The 26,553-nt window shown below is 36.4% G+C and overlaps 1 protein-coding gene across 4 annotated transcripts in view; it reads right to left on the bottom strand.

The window, feature by feature from the left end:
* Positions 1-26,553, bottom strand: part of LOC145673792 (b(0,+)-type amino acid transporter 1-like) — a 715,231-nt gene that overhangs the window by 199,390 nt on the left and 489,288 nt on the right. For all 4 annotated transcript variants that reach the window (XM_081743553.1, XM_081743550.1, XM_081743552.1 and 1 more), the window contains one exon: positions 25,676-25,775. In XM_081743553.1, the coding sequence (XP_081599679.1) occupies positions 25,676-25,775 (100 nt within the window). The remainder of the gene's footprint in view (positions 1-25,675; positions 25,776-26,553) is intronic.

Below are 26,553 nucleotides of genomic sequence, written 5' to 3'. Positions count from 1 at the left end.
TTCTGTCATCCATCCAGACGGGGTAGCATATCCGTTAAAACCTGGAGGTCCACGTGCAATAAAATCATTCTTGAAGTAAATATGCGGAAAGACAAAGAAGGTTGGTATGTGATTTGCAACTGCCGAAACTGCCCCTTTCGGCCGAAACCATGGCTCCCACATGCTTGAATCTTTTTCGAGCGATTACTTTGCCTAGCCTCTTGTTACTCCTCTTTCAACCATATTTCAAATGTCTTGCGGCAGAAACTTGTATCTTTTGAAGACGTCATTAATGAATCGTTCTATATTTGTGCCGTTGAAAGCTGAAGTCCTTGCTAAACTAGTTGTCTCTGGTACTCGAAGAGCTGGTTTAGGATGCCTCTTCAAAAAAGGTGTCAACCAATCTGCGATTTTATTTTCATGCCATTTTGTCGGCATTTTAAGGTTACTTCCTTCAGCAACTTGAAATGCCAATCTACGAACTTCTCTTGTATTCCATGTCAAGTAAATAACGGCGGCACACAGCAAGTATCCAGTTAATTGTTGTTCTGTGGCATGTGGGAAAACTTGGTGGGTTTTATGTATCCAACGGGCATTGCTGGTGCCGATAGATTCTTGTTACTAAGACCACTGTCGGGAACTTTCTGTACGTATTGAGCAAAAGACCTATAATTCACGTTAAAGTCTCTGGCAGCCTGTTGAATTGAACGTCCTACCAATTTAACACTTTTAGCTGCTGGTAACATAACATCGGGTGGGACTTCTCCTTTGTTGGTTGATATTTTGAAATTCCGAACCACTGTGCTCTGAAAAGAGTCACATGAAAGAACCAACCACATTAGGGATGGTATCGAGACGAGACGAGACGAGACTTTGTACAGTCTCGGTCTCGTCTCGGTTGAAAAATAGCTGTCTCGGTCTCGGTCTCGTCTCGAGTCAAAAATAGCCGTCTCGGTCTCGGTCTCGTCTCGGTCAACAAATGCTTGTCTCGATCTCGGTCTCGGTCTCGAGGGCCAAATCTCGGTCTCGTCTCGGTCTCGTCTGGAAAGTCTCGAAATAAATAGATGAAATTAAAATTGTAAAAGTATTATTATCGTAAAGTCTGTCGTTTCTGCTTCTTATTTTTGGCCTTATTCTTGACTTAGAATTGTAGTGTGGTGCACTTCCTCAGAGCTAATTTGCTAGCGCTAATGCTTTCCATGCGTGTGTTCCAGGTTCAATTATCAGTGAGTATATCATGCCTGGGATAAAACTCTAATAGTAACCCATATTTTACTTTCAGCAAAAGACTTTCTCATATGGCCTCAGTACTGCCTATACAATTAAACTCTATTAAATGAACTTCAGTACTATACGGTAGTTTATTTCCTTCCTTTGAATGAGAATTGTTCAATATCTCCTAACGGATAACGCAACACATAGCAGGACGAATGTATTTTATCTTACCGAAATTGAAATTTTAAATTTATCATTTATTATCCAATACATTCTGCTTTGACTGTCATTTTAAAAACAGAATATAGCGTTCATTATCTTAACAAATAGTGTAAATTATTACTACAATATGTTTTGTTTAAAATTGGTCAAATGCTTTATTACCGTTTCACATCTACGTGTTTAATTGACACCTTATAACACGAACTTTCTGAACTTTGTTGTTGGAGCTACGACACTCATCTTTGCTAAATTTCAGTACATTCTGTTTCTTAAACAAGTTCCTAAAGTTGTAATGCATTACATACGCATATATCCACTGCTGTAACATAGATTAAGCTTATTCCTGAGCTCTTTATTCGAGAAAACCAATCGTTCCTTCATTATGTTGAAATTTCATATTGATTGAAAATTACTTGCGAAACATGAACATACATATTATATAAGTATATAGGTAATTCGAACTATCTGTATCTATTTTCTCTCTCTCGCCAAAACAAGTAAGTGATTCTTAAGTTTCTAGTTTTCTTTTGTATTAATTTTCGTAGTTTTGCAGCAACATGAAGTATTAAATTGTCAAAAAAAAAAAATTCGCTGTACGACTCGTTAAATTTTGGATCCAATTTTACCCTACCTTACCTAGTAAAAGTTATACAGTATATATATATATCTGAACATTAGTGGTAGACTATGCTAAAGTCACTTTTTTGGTCAAATTGAGCTAGAATACTTTTTAATAGCCTATGTTCTTTCTAATGGCGTAATAATGTAAGTCTAAAAGCATCCTACTACTTTGTAACTACCTAGTATAGTTTGAAAAACAGTACTTTAGATCTTAGTTAAGGAACCGGTTTTTCGCTTCTCCTGTAAAATTATGAAATTATGACTTGGTTTAGTTTACCTCTTAGGTCTTCATATAAAATCATCACCATCATCATAATCAACCATTGTCAATCCACTGCTGGATGAAGTCTTTCCAAGTTTTCTCTACAACTATCTATCTTGGGAAATTCCTTTCCAGGTTACTCCCCAGTGGTTCCTGATTTTGTCACAATTTCTTGTATGCGGACTTTTCCTAGGCTGTTTTTGTCACGTAGTATCCAGTCTAGAATTGTTTTCGTCTATCGATCATAATTTCGTCTTGCAATATGTCCATCACATTTTCCAGTCTATTTCAAAAATTATTTTATTAGTACCAGTCATTAGTTGCCAAATAATTCATTTCTATATATTTGGCCTACAAATAATTCATATCATCTACTTTTGGAGCACAGACATTCTACTTTATGATCTTCGGATCTGGCAACACTGACTCAATTATTTAAATCAACACAATGTAAGGACCCCCATTTGCTTTAGTGACTAGCACGCTTGATTTTGGTTCGCATGGTCCCGAGTTCGATTCCCGTTGGCGGTAATGTTCAACGACCGAAGTTTTTCGTATTCCACTATGATCAGTAACTCCACGTCTCCTTTAGCCGCCCTAGCATAACCTTGAGACGTTAAACTAAAACAAACCAGACCAAAAATCAACGCAATGTGTATTACTAACTGTAAGTCCTTGAATAATTGCATATAGCTATATGGTATGGATCGAGTTTGAGGTGGTCGGTGGTCAAACTATAACAAATGAAATGTAGTTACTGTGTAAATAAAATCTAAATCTGTGTTTTAATCTAAAAATACGCCAGGCCTAAGGCTTAGGGAGAACAACTAGTGTTACTGAAAAGTTATCAGTTACATTTAATTTCTGTTATAATTTGCTTTTACATTTATTGCTGGAACGAAAACTTTGATATTAACATTATAAGTAGTCCAAAGACTATGAAAAATATCGTGTTTTGAAAACATTCTTGCACCACAAAACAAATTACGAGTAATTTTAAAATATTTTGCACTTTAGCTACGTTATTTGCACTATATTTATAATAATATTTAGCAATTTATTTAAGTTCGCAACACTGCTTAAAATAATGTAACTGCGACTTATAATTAAAACTACTGAATACTAATGTTATAATGTTCCTGCCATTTGAGTTATTAGAGATCTCCAAAATATTGATGTTAGTGATATGTATTGTCCCTTGTTACACTGAATAATGTATGTGGTATTGTGGTTTTATTTAATATCTAAATTAGAAATATGTAGAGCTCTCTCGTGGCTAAGCGGTTAGCCTTTGGCGTGAGGGGCCCGGGTTCGATTCCCGGCCGAAGCTCATGTGGTTTGGATTCCACGTTAATCAATAGGTTCAGTCTCATATAGCCTTGCTGCTGAATAAGACGTTAAACTCAATTAACTGAACAGAAGTATGTAATATCATACCTAGTGCAATTTGAGAAATTACAACTTTATGTTGCGTTGGCAACACTGCTTGTTTATCTAGTGGTATTGCAGAGTACGGTATCTAGAAGAATTTCCCATTCCACATTTCACACAGCATGTTAAAAATTCAGCATTTTTAATACATATATATATATTTATATATATATATATATATATATATATATATATATATATATATATATATATATATATATATATATATATATATATATATTTAACTAGATGAAATACCCATTTTTCGCATGGGACCAATATTTACATGTCTCGGATGTCTCGGTACCTCCTTCGCAACAGGTGAACCCCGGCCCGCATGCACTGGTAGCTGAATTTGAAAGTCATCGATAATGGAAGTGACACCATTGATCTCAGCGACTGCAAAAAACTATATGTTTGACACTAATATCGGTCATTTTGGATTACTTTTATATGTTTCGGTATCCCTCCTGTGAACTCCGGCCCGCAGAAGAATGGGGTGAATTTGGAAGTTAATGCGATCGGAGTTTCACCATTGATCTCAGCGAACGCGAAAACTATTTGACACTAATATCGGTCATTTTGTATTATTTTTACATGTCTGGGTACTCCCCTCCCCTGCAGGTGAACCCCGGTCCGCATGCATTGGTAGCTGAATTTGAAAGTCATCGCTAATGGAAGTGTCACCATTGATCTCAGCGACCGCGTAAACTATGTATTCGACACTAACATCGGTCATTTTCTCTTACTTTTACATGTCCCGATAAACACTCCCTAAGACCCCCCTTGGTTCAAAATTAAAAAAAAAACGCTTCTTCCTGGGCCATGATACCCGCCACCCAAATTTGGTAACTCTTGGACTCTCGTCTGGTCCCCAGGCCGCACATAGGCTGTCAGAAAGACAGGCACACAGACACACAGACAAACCAACTCTCCCTTTTACTTATATTGGATAAGATATACAGGCGCGGATCCAAGGGGAGGGTTGAAGGGGTTATAGCTCCCCTTGACGCTCAGCTATACACTGTATAAAATGGGCTTCAATCCTACTTATTCTTTACACTAGATAAAATGTCAAACTATGGTTTAGCCCCTCCCTCGATATATATATATATATATATATATGTGTGTGTGTGTGTGTTGAGCGAGGGAAAGAGAGACAGAGAAGGCTGTATACATCAGCAGTAGATTTTGTTTCGGGAGAGGCTTGAGAACGAGTAAGAAACATTTGTGTTGTACGCGCAATGCGAAAAAATGATCACAAATTTATTTCGGGAGGGGCTTCAGTCCGAAAGCCACTCCCTAAATACGCCACTAAACAGTAGTCATCCGTTCCCATATTATCTAACACAGCAAGGAAATAAATTTTGAGTAAAGGGCAATCTTAATAGCTATCTATATCAATATTCGAGACGAGACTGAGACTTTCGAGACTGACCTAAGTCTCGTCTCGGTCTCGTCTCGATTTATAGAGCTCCGTCTCGGTCTCGGTCTCGTCTAGGTATATAAAACGCAGTCTCGGTCTCGTCTCGGTATATAAAAGACCGTCTCGGTCTCGGTCTAGTCTCGGTCTCGGTACCATCCCTAAACCACATTCAGAACGTGACAATCAACCCCATTTAGTTCGCGACAACCAACCCCACTCTCCATGTTTAATTTTTGTAACGCCTCCATGGAGCATTGAACGAGATCCAAGAAATATAGATTATTAAAATTCTAGCATTATAAACACAATTTATAATATCTTATTGAAACTTCCAAGCTTCCTATATGAAAAGCAAAATATTACATACACAATCTAAGCCACAAAAATTACTTGAACACTCTCAAAATACTTTTTACCTTCTCACAGAAATACTTCTGGCGTCTTCCTGCTACAACTAACTCACCATGTACTTCGGATAATTACACGTGACCGTAGAGAGGCACTGATTCATGCGTCATCTATGAACTGAAACGTCGGCTCGGTTCTGTTCTGCTCAGGGGAGGCATCGGCTCGAGGCCGTTTGATTCGGTGAGCAGTTAGCTCGGTTCATTTTCCGATTTCGCACGCTAGTGAATGAGCTGCGAGCCTAGAAGGCAAGTCGTTCACAACGCCAGACCGGGACAAGCAATTTTGAGCATGTTTGGTTTTCACCTTGCAAAATTTTACAATTTCTGGCTCGTGCCTGAATACTTGCTGTTCCGGAACTCAAATTCAGAACATCTCCTATGGCGTAAACATCGCCAATTTTTAGTTTCCGACTTGCCAGTAAATGTCGATCGTCGATATAGCGACGCCTCGAAGGTTTACCGCTGGTGTGTCACTGTCGGCAGATTTTCGTCGAGTAGAAACAGATATGTAGAGTCGGGGTTTTGAAGTTATAGCTGCGTAGCATTGAGGACTTCATTTTGGTCCACGCTCATTCGCTTCGTCGAGGAAAATCGCGAATGGACCAACACGAACTATCACAAGTCATTTTCATACGGTCATTATTTTTTCGTGACGAATTAATCCTAAAGTAAGATCCGGGGGTCAATAGTAACCCCTGCCTCTACATCATGAAGTGAAAAATCTTAACATGAGTGCGTATAATTGTGTGAATTTAGATGGCAACTGTCGCCGAAAGTGAATATGGGATAACTATGAAATAAAACAAATGGACGCACGCCATTTTGTTATAGAATTACATGGCGAACGCATTTTATCTGGTAACAAACGGTTATCGTTGAATATACACGGGGAAAGGAGCACTCTGATTGGCCAAATTAAAAAGACCTCTACGATTTATCCCTTTACAAGCAAAGTATTTTTCATCGCCTCCTTGGAGAAGTTGGGAGAACAAGTGCCTAGGAATTATAAGGTTGTAATTTCGCGCCCATGACGTGATACGTTTCTTTTAGTGGTCTTTAGACTCAATTAAATGTAAACAAATCTCGCATATAGGCGATTTAACATATTTTGAGCGAGTAATTTTGTGGTTCATTGTCATTTTGTCGCGTATCTGCCACTGTGGTATAATTTTCAAAACTTACGTGGGGTCATCGCGGATCGTAGCTGCAGGGCCGCCAATGTTTGGCGAGATGTCGCTAGTTTCCCATCGGTAGTCCAACGATGCTTACGACATGGGGTCATTAACGAAGTCGTTGCCTCCTAGACTCCACGATTTCCGAGGTCGGCAGTCAACTTGTTTTAAGTATTCCGATACAAACCGCGTATCGTTCATGTTTATACACGATGTTGTTTTAATAATAATAATAAGTAGTAGTAATAGTGTCATTGATAGTATAATTATATTTTCTGTAAAGGATACTTGTTAAACGTACTTGAAACTACACATAGGAATTGGCTCGATTTGGCAATTCGCTCAACTCGAGTAGAAAGTCGACCGAAATTCGAGTCGAATTGGAGGAAAGTTTTCTAACCGAGTTCTGGAGTCGAGATCAAAGAGATCAAAGTTTCATCGAGTCGAGTTTCTAAGAAAAGTTGCTCGTGCCCATCCCTATTAATGGAAGCTCAATTGGACGTAATCGGAATCGAAAGCGACACTATTTACCTAAGCGACCCTAAAAGCTATGGATTCAACACTAACATCGATTGTTTTCTAGAGTTCTTTTACCTTGTTAAACTTTGTCTCATATAGAATTTTTGGGTAGAATATTTAATAAAAAGAGCGTCCGGAATCGACTCCCACTACTAGTTTTATTGTAAAAGCTTCCACTATATAAGTATTTTCACAAAATACTGTACAAATTAATCTCTCTAATGTCAGAGGTTAGTTATAGGTGGTCTTTGACCGTAAGGTCGCAGACAGGATCTCCAACAGAGCCCCGAAGCAGGCTAAGAGGAGTGGAATTAGGTGCCCAAAGCTCCGAAGCAGGCAGTTGGTAGGGTAGAAAGTCAACAGAGCCCCGAAGCAGGCTAAGCGGCTGAAGTTAGGATTCCCAGTCAGAGCCCCGAAGCAGGCTAAGCCAGGAGAAAGGATAGGCGTAGTCCCGAAGCAGACTAGAGGCCCTGGGCTTAGGTTACTCCTAAAGTCCCGAAGCAGACTTGAGGAGGGTCACCAGAAAACTGGTATTGAATTGGCTTTGTCAATCCAATTTATAGGGTCCTTTGGGTGGCGGTGGCGCTGCTGCTCCGATGTCGACTTCTGCTCCGTGGAAGGAGCCAGAAGCCGTCGTCTGTATGTGACTGTAGATCCATCTGGTGGGAGATTCTCTTGCCGAGCCACGTGGTGGTGTTTGTAAACACTGATGCGTGGAATTGTTTGTTTAGTACATCACATAGCATATTACACCCCCTGCCTTGTTTAAAAAATAAGCCGAAGGGTTATTTTTCTTTATATGAGGGTTGGCAACACTGAGGTATAACACAAAAAAATCACTAAAACATTAATAACACTTGTAACACAGAAAAAATACTTTTCGGAGCAGTAAGAAAGTAGCGGAAGAAAGCATTAAACAGTTAATCCCTAATCACAGGCAGGATCGGTGCATAGTATATGTCACTTCATTTCCCCTCGAGGTAGGGCTGTTTTAAGCTTTCGCTTAATACACATATATTAGTTCACTTATAGTGAGTGGCGTTGGAGCCTGTAATGTCGGTTGCTCCTTAGTCATATTATTGGTATTAAACGTGTCCATCCTAATTGGAGGAGATACTTCTAAGCGAGTCGTTTTGGATATTTTTGGTATTGAGCGAAGACGGTGATATAATATGTATAAATAATATGAGTTACAAATACTAAAAAAGTCGCTAGTAACACACAGATATAAAGATAATTTATATTGGAAAGTTGGTGATTCGAACGGCGTGATTTCTTGGTCACCCTGTATAAGATGTAAAAGTTTCTAAAATATTAGTACTAAAGACAGGTATTTCAATAAAATAATCTACTTTTAAATGGTAATTACGATGATAATGATGGTCCTGAATTTCTGATAATCCTGTATAATGTGTGGTACATCTCGTACAATATTCAAGTTGCATGATGTCGGTGACAATATGTAGTTCACAGAGGAAAAGAAAAAAATATCGATGAAAATGTAGAATTATAGGTTAGCTGTTCTTGTAAAGATCAGTTGCCTTTTAATGCGGAAATGCAAATCTCAGCATTTTTTCATTCAGCCGCAAAATAGTGAATCAGCTTTTTTTAAAACAAAGAGGAAATGAATGTTTGTATTGTTATGAAAAGTGTTTTTGTCTGTCTGAAGTCTTCGTATTTTCTTGTTCCTAGTGGTGAGTGCTATAATTTTTTTCATTTAAGAAGTGAGAATGATTAGAAATGTTTTATGCTATCCAATATCCTTTGCCAATTGAGTTAAATAATTTAGACACGTTTATTTATTTGTTTGTTCTTTTCTTTTCGAGCTGCCAATTAAAAGAAGAGAAATATGTAAAAGAATAGATATTCCAGATCATATAACATATCTTGCGCTCTGCCCTGGGTATTATATAGATTTTTTTAGATGTCTTCGCTCGTGTAGAAAATAAAAAGAAGTTAATTATTCTTGTTCTATGTCTTCTCTATTTCATAAAATGGTTTTATTCGGTCTACCGAAATCTCCTGTATTCTTTGACGATATGAGTCTGGAAATTTGATCTCATAAAGATTAGGATTAACTCTTTCGACAATTTCTAGAGATCCTACATATTTGGATGAAAAAGATTCTGGTTTTCCGATTTGAGGATTTGGAATAAAAAGTACTTTCTCGCCCTTATCAAAATTAGTTTCTTGATGTCTGCGGGCAAAATATCTTTTCTGTTTGTTATAACTGGCGATTAAACGATCCTGGACGATCCCACTTATCTTATTTAAATGTTCTTTGCCGACGCATGACGTCGGAGTTGATGCTAATACTATATCAGAGATGGTCTTCGGTTCATATCCATGCATAAGAAAAAAATGAATATTTAGTTCCAGCTTGTACAGCGAGGGACACTTCTGGATGGTGCAACCATATGGAGATCCACCAAGTGAGTCCGAAGGATTTTCTGGGAAGTATGCAACCAAATTAGCTGTGAAGGAAGGCGGGTTGCATAATCACAAGGAGCTAAAAATTCCCGGACACTTGGGCGAAATTCCCACTACTGTCCACATCAGCATTTCTCCAAAATGAAATAAATCTTAGACGTGTAGTTCTTAAGGCAATCATATTAATTGATATTTGTCCTATTTGAGACGATAAATTGAAACAAAAATGAAAGTCCAATCCTGTTGCTGTTGGAATGAACTCTCTTTAAGAGTCTTCATCCCGGCGAAATTAAAATACCTATAATTTTACATTAATTATGTGATATCTTCAAATACATAAAAGACAATCAAAATATGGAACAAGAGCGCCCTAGACAATATTATTTTGCGTGAGGTACCGTTTTTACAAGTCACCTAGTGGCTTTATGTTTTCAGCTGTTTAGAAACGCGAAAATAAATGCCGATTTTCAAAATGGCTCGAAATCGAAAGCAGATAAGTGAGTTGTGATAACGGTTTCTCATGTAAAATGATATTGTCTAGGGCGCTCTTGTTCCACATTTCGATTATCTTTTATTTATTAGAAGATATCACATAATTAATGTAAAATTAGCGGTATTTTAATTTCGCCGGGATGAAGACTCTTAAGTCGTTTGATATGAAATAAATTTGCAGAAACTGAATAAATATTCTGTCACTTCAGGGAAGTGTAGGAAGAGAGAATGCTCCCCTCTTACAGTATGATAACATATACTTTTAATCAAATGCTTAGCGAGAGCGGTATAGCGCTTTTATGATTTGAAATCTTGCTCCCAAGCCATCTTATGTCATAATTGACAACATAGGAGAACGGGAGATACAAATATGATGAAGGTGAAAAACACTCACATGTGCAAATTCAGAATTGGAGACAAAATGATCGGATAGCATCCATATTTTGTCGCAAATTTTGATTTTGTAAGTAGACATGTAAAAACTCACCCGAACCTTTGAGCAACTCATTACCAATTGTTGAATTCAAGTGGAAAACTCAGTTAAGAGCATCAGATGGTTAGGGAGGGAGAGAAACATCTTAAGATATGGGGAACGAACAATGAAAAAAAAATACAAATTTCTCCCGACCGGACTCGATCCCTAAACCCCATGATTACCAACCCACGCCTTAGCTCACTCATCCACGGAGACACACAGGATGACAGACAGTCATACGTCAGGAAAAGAAACGTTCGTTACGACCAGTGATTTATTTGTATGGGGAAGCTAGAGAAATTCCCCGTCTCTAGTTTTTCTTTCCTTGGCACTAACTTAATTACTGTTGTCCCAGTCTGAGAAGAATATTTTACACCTCTCTAGAAAATTTCCTAAAAATTTGCATACATTTTAAGCAACACAAAACATTTATTCATCGACATTCTGCATAATTATACTTATACAAACAAATTATTACCAATTCTATGAATTCCCGTACCAAGTAAACAGAAGTACTGAGTATGAAATTCTATATCTCGCGAATAGTTTTGCAGAAAATACCTAAACTATATTTTCTATTGGGAACAGGGAGAAGCACACACGTGGGCTTAGGAAGCAGACTGCGAACATAAGATTTGTTTTGGTCAGTGAGGGACATAAATTTACATTGGAATATGAAAATCACACGTTTAATTATGCCATAATTTTACTTTTAAGAGCGGGAAATGCGTAGAACGAAGGCATTCTTCTTGGCTTGGAAGAATAAAATTATGGCTGAATGTGGAAGTGAACAGACTGATTATGATTAGGAAAAATGGATGCTACCAAGCAGTGGCGTAGCCAGGAGGTTTGGAACACAAGACATTTGTAGAAGTTGTTAATATAAGGCCTAAGATTGCGGTTTTATTTAAACTTTTTCCCGGGGTGAACCCCCGGACACATCCCAAATGAACATTTAGCCAGCGGTCCTCCTGAAATAGGTCCTCCGGTCCTCCAGCGGTCCTCCTGGCTACGCCCCTGCTACCGAGTCATGTATGCTCTGTCACATAAAAAATTCATCTTTTCCGTGGGATACTATCTTTTTCCCATTAATATTAGAATGAAATCGTTACACATTCCTTGCTACCATATCGCGATTTAATTAAATGTTTAATAAGTTTTTAAAGCTCAATCCGTAATCAAATCGATAACTGCATGATCTATCTCTTTGCAGTTCACCCAAGACACTATAGAAATATCGTAAAACTTAATAAAAGGAAAAAAAGTTCTTTCACAGCGTGAAGCTTACGATTATTGCCATATGTATTTATAGCGTAGATGTTTCGTGTAACTTATTCCGTTGCTCACTGGATCCGTCCAGAATTCCTATTCCCGCGACCCGTGTTCGAATCTTCGTGTCGCTATTTTTTATTTTAATTTTAATATTGATGAGGTAGTACTTCAGTAGAAAGAAACATACAGTTACAGTTCAAGGTGTCATTCGATATTCTGCAAGTCTTTATTTATTTTTTTCTTGTCAAGCGAAAAAAATGAAGTAGAATTGTAGAAGGGTAAAACTTCTAGATTTGACTGTTAATAAAAACTATGTATAAGATTACAGCTCAAAATAAATTGAATATGGTCAAGGAAATGGATTTCAGCTGTTTTGTGTGTGATCAGCACATTCACTTCCATCATCCCTATTTCTGGAACTAAATATCACTAATTTTGTATTTTTCGGTTTTATGAAAAATTCTCATCTTTTAGTCCTTAACAAAACAGAGATTATTGTTCAAACTGTTACTATGGGATTACATTTCATTATATAATGAAATGAAACTATATATATATATATATATATATATATAAACCTAAAAATATCGAAAATAATATGACAAATATTATGAACAATTTTATAATAGAACTAAGCAATGTTTTAGAATACAATAAAATGAATGAAATGCAGGGTATTTGAAGTTATCGATAATATTGCCAGTAGATTCTGAAATACAAGTTTCTTGAACAGATATGGACACTTCACCTTGAAATATACACCTTGAATTTGATTCTCGATAGAATCTGAAATGTGTTAAGAACTTGAAACCTTGAATACCATGGTTGTAATAATGTCGTTACAAACTATCTCTTTTTATATAAATCAACCAATCTAAAGCCGGATCTTTGATCAAAAAAGTATTTTCTCCGTTGCGTATATTTCAGGGAGAACATTTAACATCAACTTTTTATTAGCAAATGTAGCAACTGATCAAATTGAAAACTGCTAAAAATAGTCAACTTTGCTTGCTAGAACATACGTTTGGTAGAAGTTCATACATCAAATCGTTTTTTTTTGTTTGTTTCTTGTTTTTTGTTTTTTGTTTTCTTAGGTTTCTGAATACTTCGGAAAATTTTAATAGAATGCTTGTAATTATACATTTATGTTTGCTCTGTTTGATATGAAAAAAATATTTATTATGAAGAAGATGGTTTGCAGAGCTCTTTGTAGAATGTCTGTCATTAGTTGTAGTAGTTGCTTTTACTTTAGCGTCCCATTCAGCAGCGAGGGAATATGAGACATGGACTTACAGCTTAACGTGGGATCGGAAACCATAGGCTTCTACTGAGAATCGAGCTCCGTTTTTAGGAAAAAATCTAACCACAGTCAGTTCCTACCTTTTGGGGTTAGAACATACCCTATTATTATACTGGTATTTGGAAGCAGTGATAATTGGTTACGAATTTCGTGACCAGGAAGCAATTACACTTGTGTCCCGGCATGACCGGAAAAGACCTGGAGACGACGACACGTCCTCATACGCACGATGAAATTGTATGATACTGTTAAATATTAAAGTTAATACAACATTTTTATATCACTAAATAACTTAAATAAAAAAGACAGTAACAATACTATTAACGTATATCTACATAGTATATAAATGAAAAATGCGTTGTCTATCATAACGAAAAATGGCTGAACCGTTTGAAATGAATTTTATTGACATAGTTAACATCTAGCTTGGACTAGGTTGTTGAGATCTTGCTCGGGAGAATACTCCCGGAAGTTGTAACTAAATACACGATTCTGGTTGGCGTTATCCGTATCTTGCTACGCAGCCTATACCTATGTATATAACAGAAATCATACGCTTGTTGCTATCGGTCCCCGTGGTCGTGCGCGCTAGCGTTGGAGGCTCGTAACAAGAAATGCTTTTGGCGTGAGCTCAAACCCGGCCGAAGGAAATTTTTCTATTTTTTAAAATCGCTCATAACACTTTTTTCAATAAAATATGATGAAAAGAGTACTCAAAAAGGCGGTTTGCTTACTTTTGGGGAGATAAGTAGAAGTGGTAAAAGTAGTACAGAAGCAATATATATATATATATATATATATATATATATATATATATATATATATATATATATATATATATATATCACTTTCCATGAAATCATGAAAATAAAAACAATTGACTTCCAACTCTATTCAGAAGGTAGGTATATTGGCACGTGTCGAACTGAGTTCTTTGACTTCCGGCATACTACTGGCTATCGACTACGTAAGTCTTAAGGGCCACCATGAAGAAGAAAGAAAGAAAAAGGTATGCTTATTTCCTGGGGAGAACAAAATAGAATAGTGTATCTGCTCCTTGATATCAAGTGTTTGAAACCAATGCTGTTATGAATATCCATTTTTCTAATTTCCTTAGGAGACAAAAGGGAAACCTTAATTCTCCTATATAAGAAAGAAAAATATATCTCATATATCACACAGATAACGAAATAAAATAGCATATTTATCTAAGCCTTGGCGTTAAGTGCTATAAAATTGTTGAGATTTTTTTCTTTATTCTCATAATAAACAGAAAAATGAGAATTGTTAATTCCCATAGAAAAAGAAAGAAAAATATAATTATATTTATTAAACATAAAGAATAAAATAAAATATATTTAAAATCTATTAAAATAAAATATGACTAAACTAAGTAAAACATTTACTCCGAATAGTCTCTGCAAGTAATTTGTAGTAAATTGTCAGAAATAATGAACATAAACTATTAGTTATCAATTAAAAGTGTAGCAAGTGATAGTTCTAAACCCAAGTAGAATATTCACTCTGCTTCATTTAAATAATATACATTTTACAAAAATAAAGATCTTTTGGCTGTATCGTAAATATTTTAGTAAATAAATAAATAAAATACATATGTATAATTAACCATCGCAACTGGATAGCTGATTCCGTGGGTGAAGACAATGAACATTACTACAAACTGTTACAAGGGTGGGGGCTGCAGTGGCCCAGTGGAAGCCGGTGGGTGTAGATAAGCAGCCTGAGGTGTCAGCCTGTAGTATTGTCAACGGCTCGAGCGGCTCGGCTCACGACTCAGTCACCAGCGAGCCGAACCTTGAAGTGAGCCGACCATACACCTCCACATACTGAGCCGGTTCGAGATTCATAAAAGAGATTAGATGCTAATACAATATGAAGTATATGTTCTATAAGCCTTTCCCACAATTCTACTGCTTGGGGCTGAAATCAGTCAATACCGAGGAAGTTAATTATTCGTCCCTGACTGAAAACTGTTCCGCGAAGACATCTTTAAACAAATCCCATTTTTATGGAACATAGTGAAATTGATCAAAGACAAGCGCTACAATTCGACTCAACTGAGATTTGTGTGTATGTGCGGCCGTTTGCCTGTTCCACAACTATCTTTTATTGTTTTGGTTTCATTTTAATGAAAATTGGCTTATGGTTTCAACTAATAATCCTGTTGTTTGGGATTTAACTCTATCAGGAATAAGGGGTGAAAGCTAAAACACTCACCCTTTGCACATACACATATAAAACAATTTTGTGTTATAGGCAAAACAACTTGTAGATAATTTGATTAGATAAAACATAGGCTATTTTACTTTAAGCCATCCGCATCATTCGAATTGGTTGCGGGTGAAATTGGCAATGGATAAGCGCGTAAAAGGGACCAAGTTCCTCTTTACTTCGAAACTTGGTTATTTAAATATTATAATAAAATATTTTTAAAAATAACTTCCACAATATTGAGTCAATTTCGATTCAATATGGCGTATATTTTCTTTGGGGCTTCTCAATCATCTCTATTAAACGAAATCAATTGGGTCAAGAGAAAAATGAAATTAATTTGTTATTGGGAAACAGTAATGAAACTAGATAAGAATTTCATTACCTGGATCCGGTATGACCGAACAAACCTGGAGACGATGGAAATGAAAGTGTCTACGACACAGATAAGAAGCCCTAACCGTTCCTGTTGATCTAGTGGGTAGCCTGTGCGCCTGTGGTTCGTGTAGTCTCGGATTCAATTTTCGTTAGGAGATCATTAAAACTTTAATTTAAGAAACATTAGTTTCGTTTATGGTCCGTCTCCTTTAACCTAAAGGACTTTGTCGTGGAAAGTGAAAGTAATTTTTTCATTAATGTTAATTTTTAAATGGCATTATAACAACACGATTCTGCTTTCTCTTCTCACTAAATTTATATTTGCCTTTCTTGTTTGATGTGTGCGTCCGTGTGTGTCAAAACATTGCACTGAAAGATAACTGCAAGTTCTGTTAAAGTATAAGCGCTTCCAAATACTGCTTCCAAATACCAGTATAATAATAGGGTATGAACTAACCCCAACGGGTAGGAACTGACTGTGGTTAGATTTTTTCCTAAAAATGGAGCTCGATTCTCAGTAGAAGCCTATGGTTTCGGATCCCACGTTAAGCTGTAAGTCCATCTCTCATATAGCCTTGCTGCTGAATGGGACGCTAAAGTAAAAGCAACTACTACAACTAATAAGAGACATTCTACAAAGAGCTCTGCAGACCATTTTCTTCAAAATAAATATTTTTTTCATATGAAACAGAACAAACATAAATGTATAATTACAAGCATTCTATTAAAATCTTCCGAAGTATTCAGAAACCTAAGAAAACAAAAAACAAAAAAACAAGAAACAAACAAAAAAAAAACGATTTGATGTATGAACTTCGACCAAACATAAGTTCTAGCAAGCGAGGTAGGCTATTTTTAGCATTATTCAATTTGATCAGTTGCTACATTTGCTAATAAAAAGTTGAAGTTAAATGTTTTCCCTGAAATATACGCAATGGAGAAAATACTTTTTTGATCAAAGATCCGGCTTTAGATTGGTTGATTTATATAAAAAGAGTGAGTTTGTAACGACACTATTACAACCATGGTATTCGAAGTTGTGTTGCGTTATTCAAGGTTTCATGTTCTTAACATATTTCAGATTCTATCGAGAATCAAATTCAAGGTGTATATTTCAAGGTGAAGTGCCCATATCTGTTCAAGAAACTTGTATTTCAGAATCTACTGGCAATATTATCGATAACTTCAAATACCCTGCATTTCATTCAGTTTATTGTATTCTAAAAAATTGCTCAGTTCTATTATAAAATTGTTCATAATATTTGTCATATTATTTTCGATATTTTTAGGTATATATATAGTATAAATAAATATAGTATATATATATATATATATATATATATATATATATATATATATATATATATATATATATATAGTATAAGTATATATATATGGCAATAATCGTAAGCTTCACGCTGTGAAAGAAGTTTTTTTCTTTTATTAAGTTTTACGATATTTCTATAGTGTCTTGGGTGAACTGTAAGAGATATATCATGCAGTTATTGATTTGGTTAGGGATTGAGCTTTAAAAACTTTTAAAACATTTAATTAAATCGCAATATGGTAGCAAGGAATGTGTAACGATTTCATTCTAATATTAATGGGAAAAAGATAGTATCCCACGGAAAAGATGAATTTTTTATGTGACAGAGCATACATGACTTGGTAGCAGGGGCGTAGCCAGGATTTGATTTCAGGAGGACCGCTGGCTAAATATTCATTTGGGATGTGTCCGGGGGTTCACCCCGGGAAAAAGTTTAAATAAAACCGCAATCTTAGGCCTTATATTAACAACTTCAACAAATGTCGGGCGTTCCAAACCTCCTGGCTACGCCACTCTTGGAAGCATCCATTGTTCCTGATCATAATCAGTCTGTCCACTTCCACATTCAGTCATAATTTTATTGTTTCAAGCCAAGAAGAATGCCTTCGTTCTACGCATTCGGCGCTCTTAAAAGTAAAATTATGGCATAATTAAACGTGTGATTTTCCATTCCAATGTAAATTTATGTCCCTTACTGACCAAGCAAATCTTATGGGTTCAATCTGCTTCCTAAGCCCCGCGTGTGTGCTTCTCCCTGTTCCCAATAGAAAATTTAGTTTAGGCATTTTCTGCAAAACCATTCGCGAGATATAGAATTTCATAATCAGTACTTCTGTTTATTTGGTACGGGAATTCATAGAATTGGAAATAATTCGTTTGTATAAGTATAATTATGCAGAACATCGATGAATAAATGTTTTGTGTTGCTAAAAATGTATGCAACTTGTTAGAAAATTTTCTAGAGAGGTGTAAATTATTCTTCTCAGACTGGGACAGCAGTAATTAAGTTAGTGCCAAGGAAGGGAAAACTAGAGACGGGGAATTTCTCTAGCTTCCCCATACAAATAAATCACTGGTCGTAACGAACGTTTCTTTTCCTGACGTATGACTGTCTGTCATCCTGTGTGTCTCCGTGGATGAGTGAGCTAAGGCGTGGGTTGGTAATCATGGGGTTTAGGGATCGAGTCCGTTCGGGGGAAGTTGGTGTTTTTTCCATTGTTCGTTCCCCATATCTTAAGATGTTTCTCTCCCTCCCTAATCATCTGATGCTCTTAACTGAGTTCTCCACTTGAATTCAACAATTGGTAATGAGATGCTCTCAGGTTCGGGTGAGCTTTTACATGTCTACTTACAGAATCAAAATATACGACAAAATATGGATGCTATCCTATCATTTTGTCTCCAATTCTGAATTTGCACATGTGAGTGTATTTCTCCTTCATCATATTTGTATCTCCCGCTCTCCTGTGTTGTCAATTATGACATAAGATTGCTTGGGAGCAAGATTTCAAATCATAACAGCGCTATACCAATGGGCTCACTCTCGCTAAGCGTTTGATTAAAAATATATGTTTCACACTGTAAGAGGGGAGTATTCGCTCTTCCTACCCCCCTGAAGTGACAGATTATTTATTGAGGTTCTGCAAAGTCATTTCAGATCAAGCGACTTAAAGAGAGTTCATTGCAATAGCAACAGAATTGGACTTTCATTTTTTGTTGCACTTTATCTTCACGAATAGGACGAATATCAAGTAGTATGTTTTGCATAATAACTAAACGTCTAAGATTCATCTCATTTTGGAGAAATGATGCTGTAGACGGTAGTGGGAATTTCACCCTAGTGTACGGGAATTTTCAGTGCCTGGCGATTATGCCACCCACCTTATTTTAAAGCTTATTCGGTTGCAATACTTCCCGGCCAATACTTTGGACTCAACTGGTGGAGCACTCTTGCCGTCGATCTCCATATGGCTGTACCATCCAGAAGTGTCTCTTACTGTACAAACGTATTTATTGCGAATGTTATGTATGGAATTAGTTTTGGCTAATGATTTTGATCTTCATGTGCAAAAAATATAAGAGCGTTCTGTATGATTCTGTGGAACGTTTTCACTACACCCAGATTTTTGTGGTCATAGGCTGGACAAAATTTAAATTCAAAATTGTAGAATTTTGCTAAGTTCTGCAGCCTCTTACCGTTACGTACAGGGTGTCTGTCCAAATACAGGTAAGAAAAAGCTCCATATTTAAGAATAATGTCATATATAAGAAATTGTTCAATTTCTTCTGCTGTGATGTTGTCTACAACTCTGGTGACACAGTATCGTGTGGACATTTCAATAGCAACTAGTATGTGTTTGAATTTTCCATTTCCGACCGGCACTCGGCCAATTGAATCGTACTGACCAGGCAGTGGCAATGGGTTTAGATGGGTGATGCAGCAATTGGTCCGATGGTTTAGCTGGTAACTTCTTGAGTCTTTGGCAAAGATTGCATGTCTTTATTTTATTGGCTATGTAAGCTGTCATATTAGGATAATAGTATTTCTTAGGCGCCGACTGGTATGTCTTGGTATACCCGAAGTGCGGTGCCATTGGGTTGTTATGGATAGCCTCGAACCATTTGCCTAACAAACATTTTGGTACGCAAAGTAAATACACCAGTCCTAATTGAGGGTGTTTCTGAGTCCTATATAATAATCCATTTTAAGAGAAAAGTATTCCGCCGTACGGAGTGTAGATAATTTGCTAGGTTCTTTATATTCCATTACAGTAATGATGTCCGAAAATGAAGGGTCCTTCCTTTGTTCATCTGCTAACTTAGGTAACATAATGGACTGGTCAATTTGAAAAGCGTGCTCTAAAGAATATGAAGCAAAAACTTTAGCGTCTTCTGTGTCGGAGAATGTATCAACCTGGTGTTTCTCATCCTGTTGTATATCTTGCTTGTCTTCTAAGCGGCTAAAAATGTCTGCGGGATGCTGCTGACTTTTAATGTGTTGAATTGTAATCCGCCAAGAATATTTTATAGCGACTAAATTTCCGGACCTTGTCCGGTTGGGTAGTGAGTGAAGCCAAACATTTAGCATCTATAAATAATTTAAATCTACTATTTAGAAGGAAATATCGAAATTTTCGAAGAACATATATTCGTGCATATAGTTTCATTTTGCCATGTTTAGGCCTTACTCTCACTTTTGATAAAACGTCGACTAGAATAGAAAACAACACGTTCCTGATTGGTTTTATTATCATAACAAGCCAATATGCCGCCTGCGGAGGTTGACCATGCATCTGAATATGCTCGGATTTCCAATGATGGATCAAAATGAAACAAAGATGGAGCTTGTATAATATCCGTTTTAAGTTATTCAAATAGCTCATCATGCTGTGTTGTCCAAAAGAATTTTTAATTTTTGTCCAAAAAATTTGAAATGGTTCCACCTTTTCCGTAAAATCTTTAATATGTGCTCTCAAATAAGAGCATAGTCCGAGGAAACCCTTCAAGGTCCATTTTGAGGTTGGTTTGTTAAAATTTTGTATTTTGTTGGCAATTTTAGGTGATATTTTGATCTCCTTTCCATTAACAGTGAATCCCAGAACTTCTAATTCCGAGTATAATAGATGGGTCTTCTTCGGGTTTGCTCTAAACCGTGTTTTCTTAACCTTTTAAAGAGCAATTCCAAGTCTGACAGTTGTTGTTTCCAATTTTTGCTCCCTATAACGAGGTCATCCGCAAAGGCTGTTACGTGCAGTGATAGACCCTCCAAAAGAATGCGTACGGCCATACTTAGGGCAGCGACGAACCAGGTGAGTCCCATTACGCAGCGTTGAAAATTATACGCCTTCTTAGGATGATTAAGCTCAAAAGCATGTATTTTTGACTTTTGGGATGCAATAATAGCTGGAAATAACTGGATTCTATGTCAATAGTTGAAATACAATATTTGCCTCTAAGTACATGTAAAATGTCTTCTGTGCAGTGGAACGGAATGCTTAAATATTTTGTAAATTTAATGCAAGTTTGTAAATTCAGAACTAGGCGGAACTCTGAACTATTTGGTTTCTTCACTATGAGAAGTGGTGTGGAAAAGGAACAGTCACTAGTCTCTTTAATAATATTAGCGTCTAAAAGTTGTTTAATTTGTAAATCAATTTGTGGTCTTACTGCCAATGGAATGGGAGGTGATGTCTGATGAAAAAAGGCTCCTTTATCTATCCTTATCTTATGCACATAACCACGGAAGTAGCCAATGTCAGTTGGTGTATAAGAAATGACATCTCTGTATCTAAAAACTAGATCATGTACTGCTTTTTTCTGTTCACTCGTTAAATTTGGATTGATGTCCAATTTCTTAACAGCAAAAAGTGACTTGGTCTCGTGTAGCCTATTCTGAATTTTTTGTTCCGTTCTATAAAATGTTTCGTCTTTTTCATCTTTTTGATAAATACCCTGTAAATCTACTTCTTAAACATTCTCTTTAACATATGCAATTGGGGTGTTCTTTACTAACATTACCGGCCTACTAGTAGGATTTGATATCAAAAAGTGAAATTATTCTTAGGTACTTTAGTAGGTAACGTTTGTAGTCCGTATTTGTGCAGCAAATTTTCTAATGGAGAGATAAAAAATATTCATTATTCTTTTATCGATTCTTGACATCAATTGGTGAAAAGAAATATGACGTGGCTGGTATGGTACCTTTCGAGTTGTACAAACATCAGCCGACTTGTGCTGTTTTATTGTATGAATAACGCTAGCAGATAATTTTTCCTGAGTATCAGTTTCATTTGGATACTGCTAAGGCCGTGGTTTCTTGTATACCGACAAAAATGTTATTCTTTAAGTCAATTTTGGTCTGTAATCGATTTAGAATGTCTTCACCGAATAAAGGCAAAAAATCTCCATGCTCTAAACTTGTGAAGTAATGGGAAAATGTTGAGCCTATCCTGAATTTAATCAAAGCTATATAGCGAAAATTTGCGACGGAATTCTCAATTACTCGCAGATTAGGGCTAAAAGGAATCAATTTTGTGTTTGGAGGAAGGCAATTTTTAGGCCATAGACTCAATGAACTGCCAGTGTCAATGATTACAGGATATTTTTCTTTATTAATTGTTACACTAATTAATAATTTATGTTCCTGATTTAACATTTTAATATTCTCCTTTCTATCTGATAACGGAGCCAATGCATAAAGTGATGTATTTGCCAGTTTTTGTTGTTCACTTCGTTGTTGATTCTCGGCCCTCAGAACATGTTCTTGACAGGGTTTTGTCCTGGGGCCCCCATAGGCGTTTCCCTGCTGATTGTTCTTATAGCACTGGATTGTACTGGAAGAATGACCTTTTTTATAGCATGTGCCACATACTGTAACTGTTTCCGGCCTAGTATTACTATTATTATTTTTAGAACTATTCTATTTCCATTTCTCTCCCGATTTTGATTACCATTATTTGTATTTTTCGACCTATAATTGTTGCAGCCACCTCTCCTAAATTGTGCGTTCTTTATAGCATTTTGAGCTACAAGAAGGGATAGTCCAGTCATTTGATTTGCTAATTTAGTGAAATCTAATGAATTTTTTCCACTGGAATTCTAGATGTGCTAGGCGCGGGGGTTTCGGGAGGGGGATTCGGATTAGCAACTTGGGGGGAAGGATTTGGAGTTATCTGATTTTGTGATGTACCCTGTAGCTGCGGTGCTGAAGGTGTAGGAAAGACTGGGGTCGTTTGTTGGTACTGATTCCAATGCGGTGCTGGGTTACATAATTGATAGGCCAGTTGCTGTTGATGCACAGGGAAGGAAGCGCCAGCGATTGCTGATGAGTGTAAATTGCTGACTGGTGAATTCTGCTCGCAGAGTGAATAAATTGCCTTTTGTAATTCCACGTAATCACGTTTCTTCATTAGGTCATTTGCTTTCTCAAGATTATGTAAATGTTTTTGTAAGGCGTGAACAGTTGTAAATGTTTCTAACGCTATCTTTTGCAAAAAAGTTTTCTTTAAACCTAAGGATAAATAATTTATTTTCTGCTCCTCGATGGCCTGAGGCAGACCTTGTCTAATGACCCTCAATTTTCTGAGAAAATACACATCTATTGGCTCGTTTTCACCTTGTTGGACTTGAAAAATTTCAAATTCCGCCCGATATGTCGGTAATTTTTGTCTACTCAACTCAACTAATTTATCTCTTAATTGTTCATAATTAAGGGCTTCTACTTGGTTCTGGGCCTTTAATTGTAAGACTAAATCAAGTGCTACATCTTGTAAGTACATAGGTAATAGTTCTTCTTCTGTTCATTCCACGAATGCAACAATGCAAGATAGTCGAAAAGCATAAAAAATCTATCGGGATCCTCCGTGACGTCCCGAATACTTAGTGAGGTGTGGTATATTAAAAGAAGGGTGCGAATTCTGCTCCATATTTTTACCGTCCTCCGGGAAAGTGTTCTTTCCAGTTCTAGTTTGAGGCATGCACTAAAATAAAGTCAAGTCTGATAAGCTAATTGTACACTTAAGAAAATCACATACCTTAAAAAAAGTTCACTTTCAAGTTAATAAAAATACTGTCCGGTACGGGAGTATTCAGATCGATACTTACCCGGGAAAAGCCTCTACCATGTAAAACTTTTAATAAAAAGAGCGTCCGCAATCGACTCCCACTACCAGTTTTATTATAAAAGCTTCCAGTATAAAAGTATTTTCACAAAATATTGTACAAATTAATCTCTCTAATGTCAGAGGTTAGTTATAGGTGGTCTTTGACCAGGATCTCCAACAGAGCCCCGAATCAGGCTAAGAGGAGTGGAATTATATGCCCAAAGCTCCGAAGCAAGCAGTGGGTAGGTTAGATGGCCAAAAGAGCCCCGAAGCACTCTAAGCGGCTGAGGTTAGGATTCCCAGTCAGAGCCCCGAAGCAGGCTAAGCCAGGAGAAAAGATAGGCGTAGTCCCGAAGCAGACTAGAGGCCCTGGGGTTAGGTTACTCCTAAAGTCCCGAAGCAGACTAGATGAGGGTCACCAGAAAACTGGTACTGAATTGCATTTGTCAATCCAATTTATAGGGTCCTTTGGGTGGTGGTGGCGCTGCTGCTCAGATGTCGACTTCTGCTCCGTGGGAGGAGCCAGAAGCCGTCGTCTGTATAAATAGGACTATAAATGCAATTGATGTATAATATTGTAACTGTTTTATATAATTTTTTATGCATTGCGGAAAATAGAATATCATACAAAAAGAAAATGAATCAAATGGGAATCGAATTCAGGACCTTACGATTCGAACTTCAGCGGTTTACTACCGAGCTAACATGACCACTCTGGCTTGCTCCTTCTGACGAAATATAGCTTGCTCTTCAAGACAATGACATTCATATAGATTTCAAATGTTGTTTTTGGTCTCCTTTCATTTTACAATGCATGCGAGAATTATGTTCGATGTCTTTCCTTTCATTCTTCATTTACATATGGAAATATTCTTTTACGTATGATGTGTTCTCTTACGTTTGGTAAATCAATGTGACAAGACGATCATGTGAATAGGGAGTTTCGAAATATTGTATCATAAGTATTTCAATCAATGTTACTCTTTTCTGCACTTAATACCGTTCCAACATATCTTATTATAATTAATAGAAGAAAAATATATCTGCGCAATTCTTTCTGATCGCTAAGGTTGGCTTGGTGATTCGCACAAGGAGCTGTTTTACGAATTTACTGAAGTTGGACTTGCCTCAAAACAGCAATAAAGATTGCAGTCATCCTTTATGGAACTGGATGTACCAGTGTGCAACTTGAGAATGTTTGAATTGAATCTGATGAACAAAAATAGTGAAAAATATAACTGTTGTGTAATATATTTAAGAAGATTCATATAGTCTCCAGTACAAAGCATCTAGTAGTTTGTAGTCTCCAGATGTTTGACATTAATAGTCCTACGTACGTCAATATAACCCTAGATTTAGTGGCAGTGGGAGAAAATTAAAAAGTACATGTTTTATTAACGTTATAAAGTAATATGTAACTGAAGTTAAATTCTTTAAAATGCTGTAAAACCTATATCATAAGCGTGGATTTTATTATAGTTATTATGATGCGTTACAGTAATAATATAATACGCAAAGATTGAAAAGTTTCTTACTATGAAATCAACCAGTCAACATGCTTCTATATTTCATTTTTACTTCTATCTTACTATGCTTATAAAATGGTGATGCGATACTAGAGTAAATATATTGCTGTTACATTTAGCATGGTTTCTAATAAATTTAATTCGTTATTAAGAAGTGTTAAGATAAAGATATAATGATTAATTGTTAAGTTATTAAGAAGTGTTAACAAAAAAATTATAAGGAGGTTTAAAAATTCTATAGTAAGTTAAAAAAACGACAAAACTACGCATGAATCTCAGTAATAATCATGACTGCTATTACTATTATTGCTATAAGAGAACTACGCATGTCTGTTTTCTTAATATTAAAACTAAATAGTTTGGTGTGGTGTTTACTATACAATTTACCATCCATCATAAGCCCATAACCCACTGTAGAAAGCTAGTGCTATTTCTCGTATCTCATAGTTTGTTCCATTAAATCCAGATGAGAGGTTTACTGTGTGTCCTGTAAAAGGTTGAAATAAAATAATTATTTTGCCATTTACTTACACACAAACATACACTAACATTTACAAATATACAATAGCTTAAATACTCGTTTAGGCATGGGAAGGAAAAAGTTAATCATTATATCTAATACTTTTAAGTAAACAAAGGAGAGTAATAAGATGAATTAAATTATTTAAAATCAACCAGGAAATCCCCTAATACTATTTTTCTCAATTTCTTTGCCATCAGATTGCTTCGTCAAATTAATAGCTCATCAGCGCAGTCACCAATCACTTTGGTGGTGTTGAAACCGATACTCAACGCTGATATCTTTCATTATAGTTACATAAGCCATCTATTCTCCAATGATAAAGGATAATCTTGGTCTTAAGCTGCAAAGGAAGTGGTATGAACCATTTACATGAACCCCGAAAACTATGAATTCGATAGTAATATATGTGATCCTGGCCTAAAGCCTAGAACATTCAGCAATTAATTGAAATCATTTAATGAGGAACAACAACGTCATTGACTTAGTTGTTCTCTAACATGAATGGAATAAAAAAAATAAGTTGACTAATTTCTTGGTTGCTGCAGGTGCTAATACTCTCCAGCCATTTCATGTCTTTCCTAACAATGTCGTGACTGTGATCATACATCTTGGTCATCCCGAAAACTTTGGGTTCATACATATTGTTTTGCATCACCTTCACGTAAACTTTGAGTTGAAATAGTCGGGAGTTGCTGTTCATGTCAGCGGTGTGGTGTGATGAAAAACTATTTTTCAGATATAC

This window comes from Thermobia domestica, chromosome 17 (genome assembly GCF_964235325.1).
Source record: "Thermobia domestica chromosome 17, izTheDome1.hap1.1, whole genome shotgun sequence".
Lineage (NCBI taxonomy): Eukaryota > Metazoa > Arthropoda > Insecta > Zygentoma > Lepismatidae > Thermobia > Thermobia domestica.
This window is presented reverse-complemented; position numbering and strand designations above follow the sequence as displayed.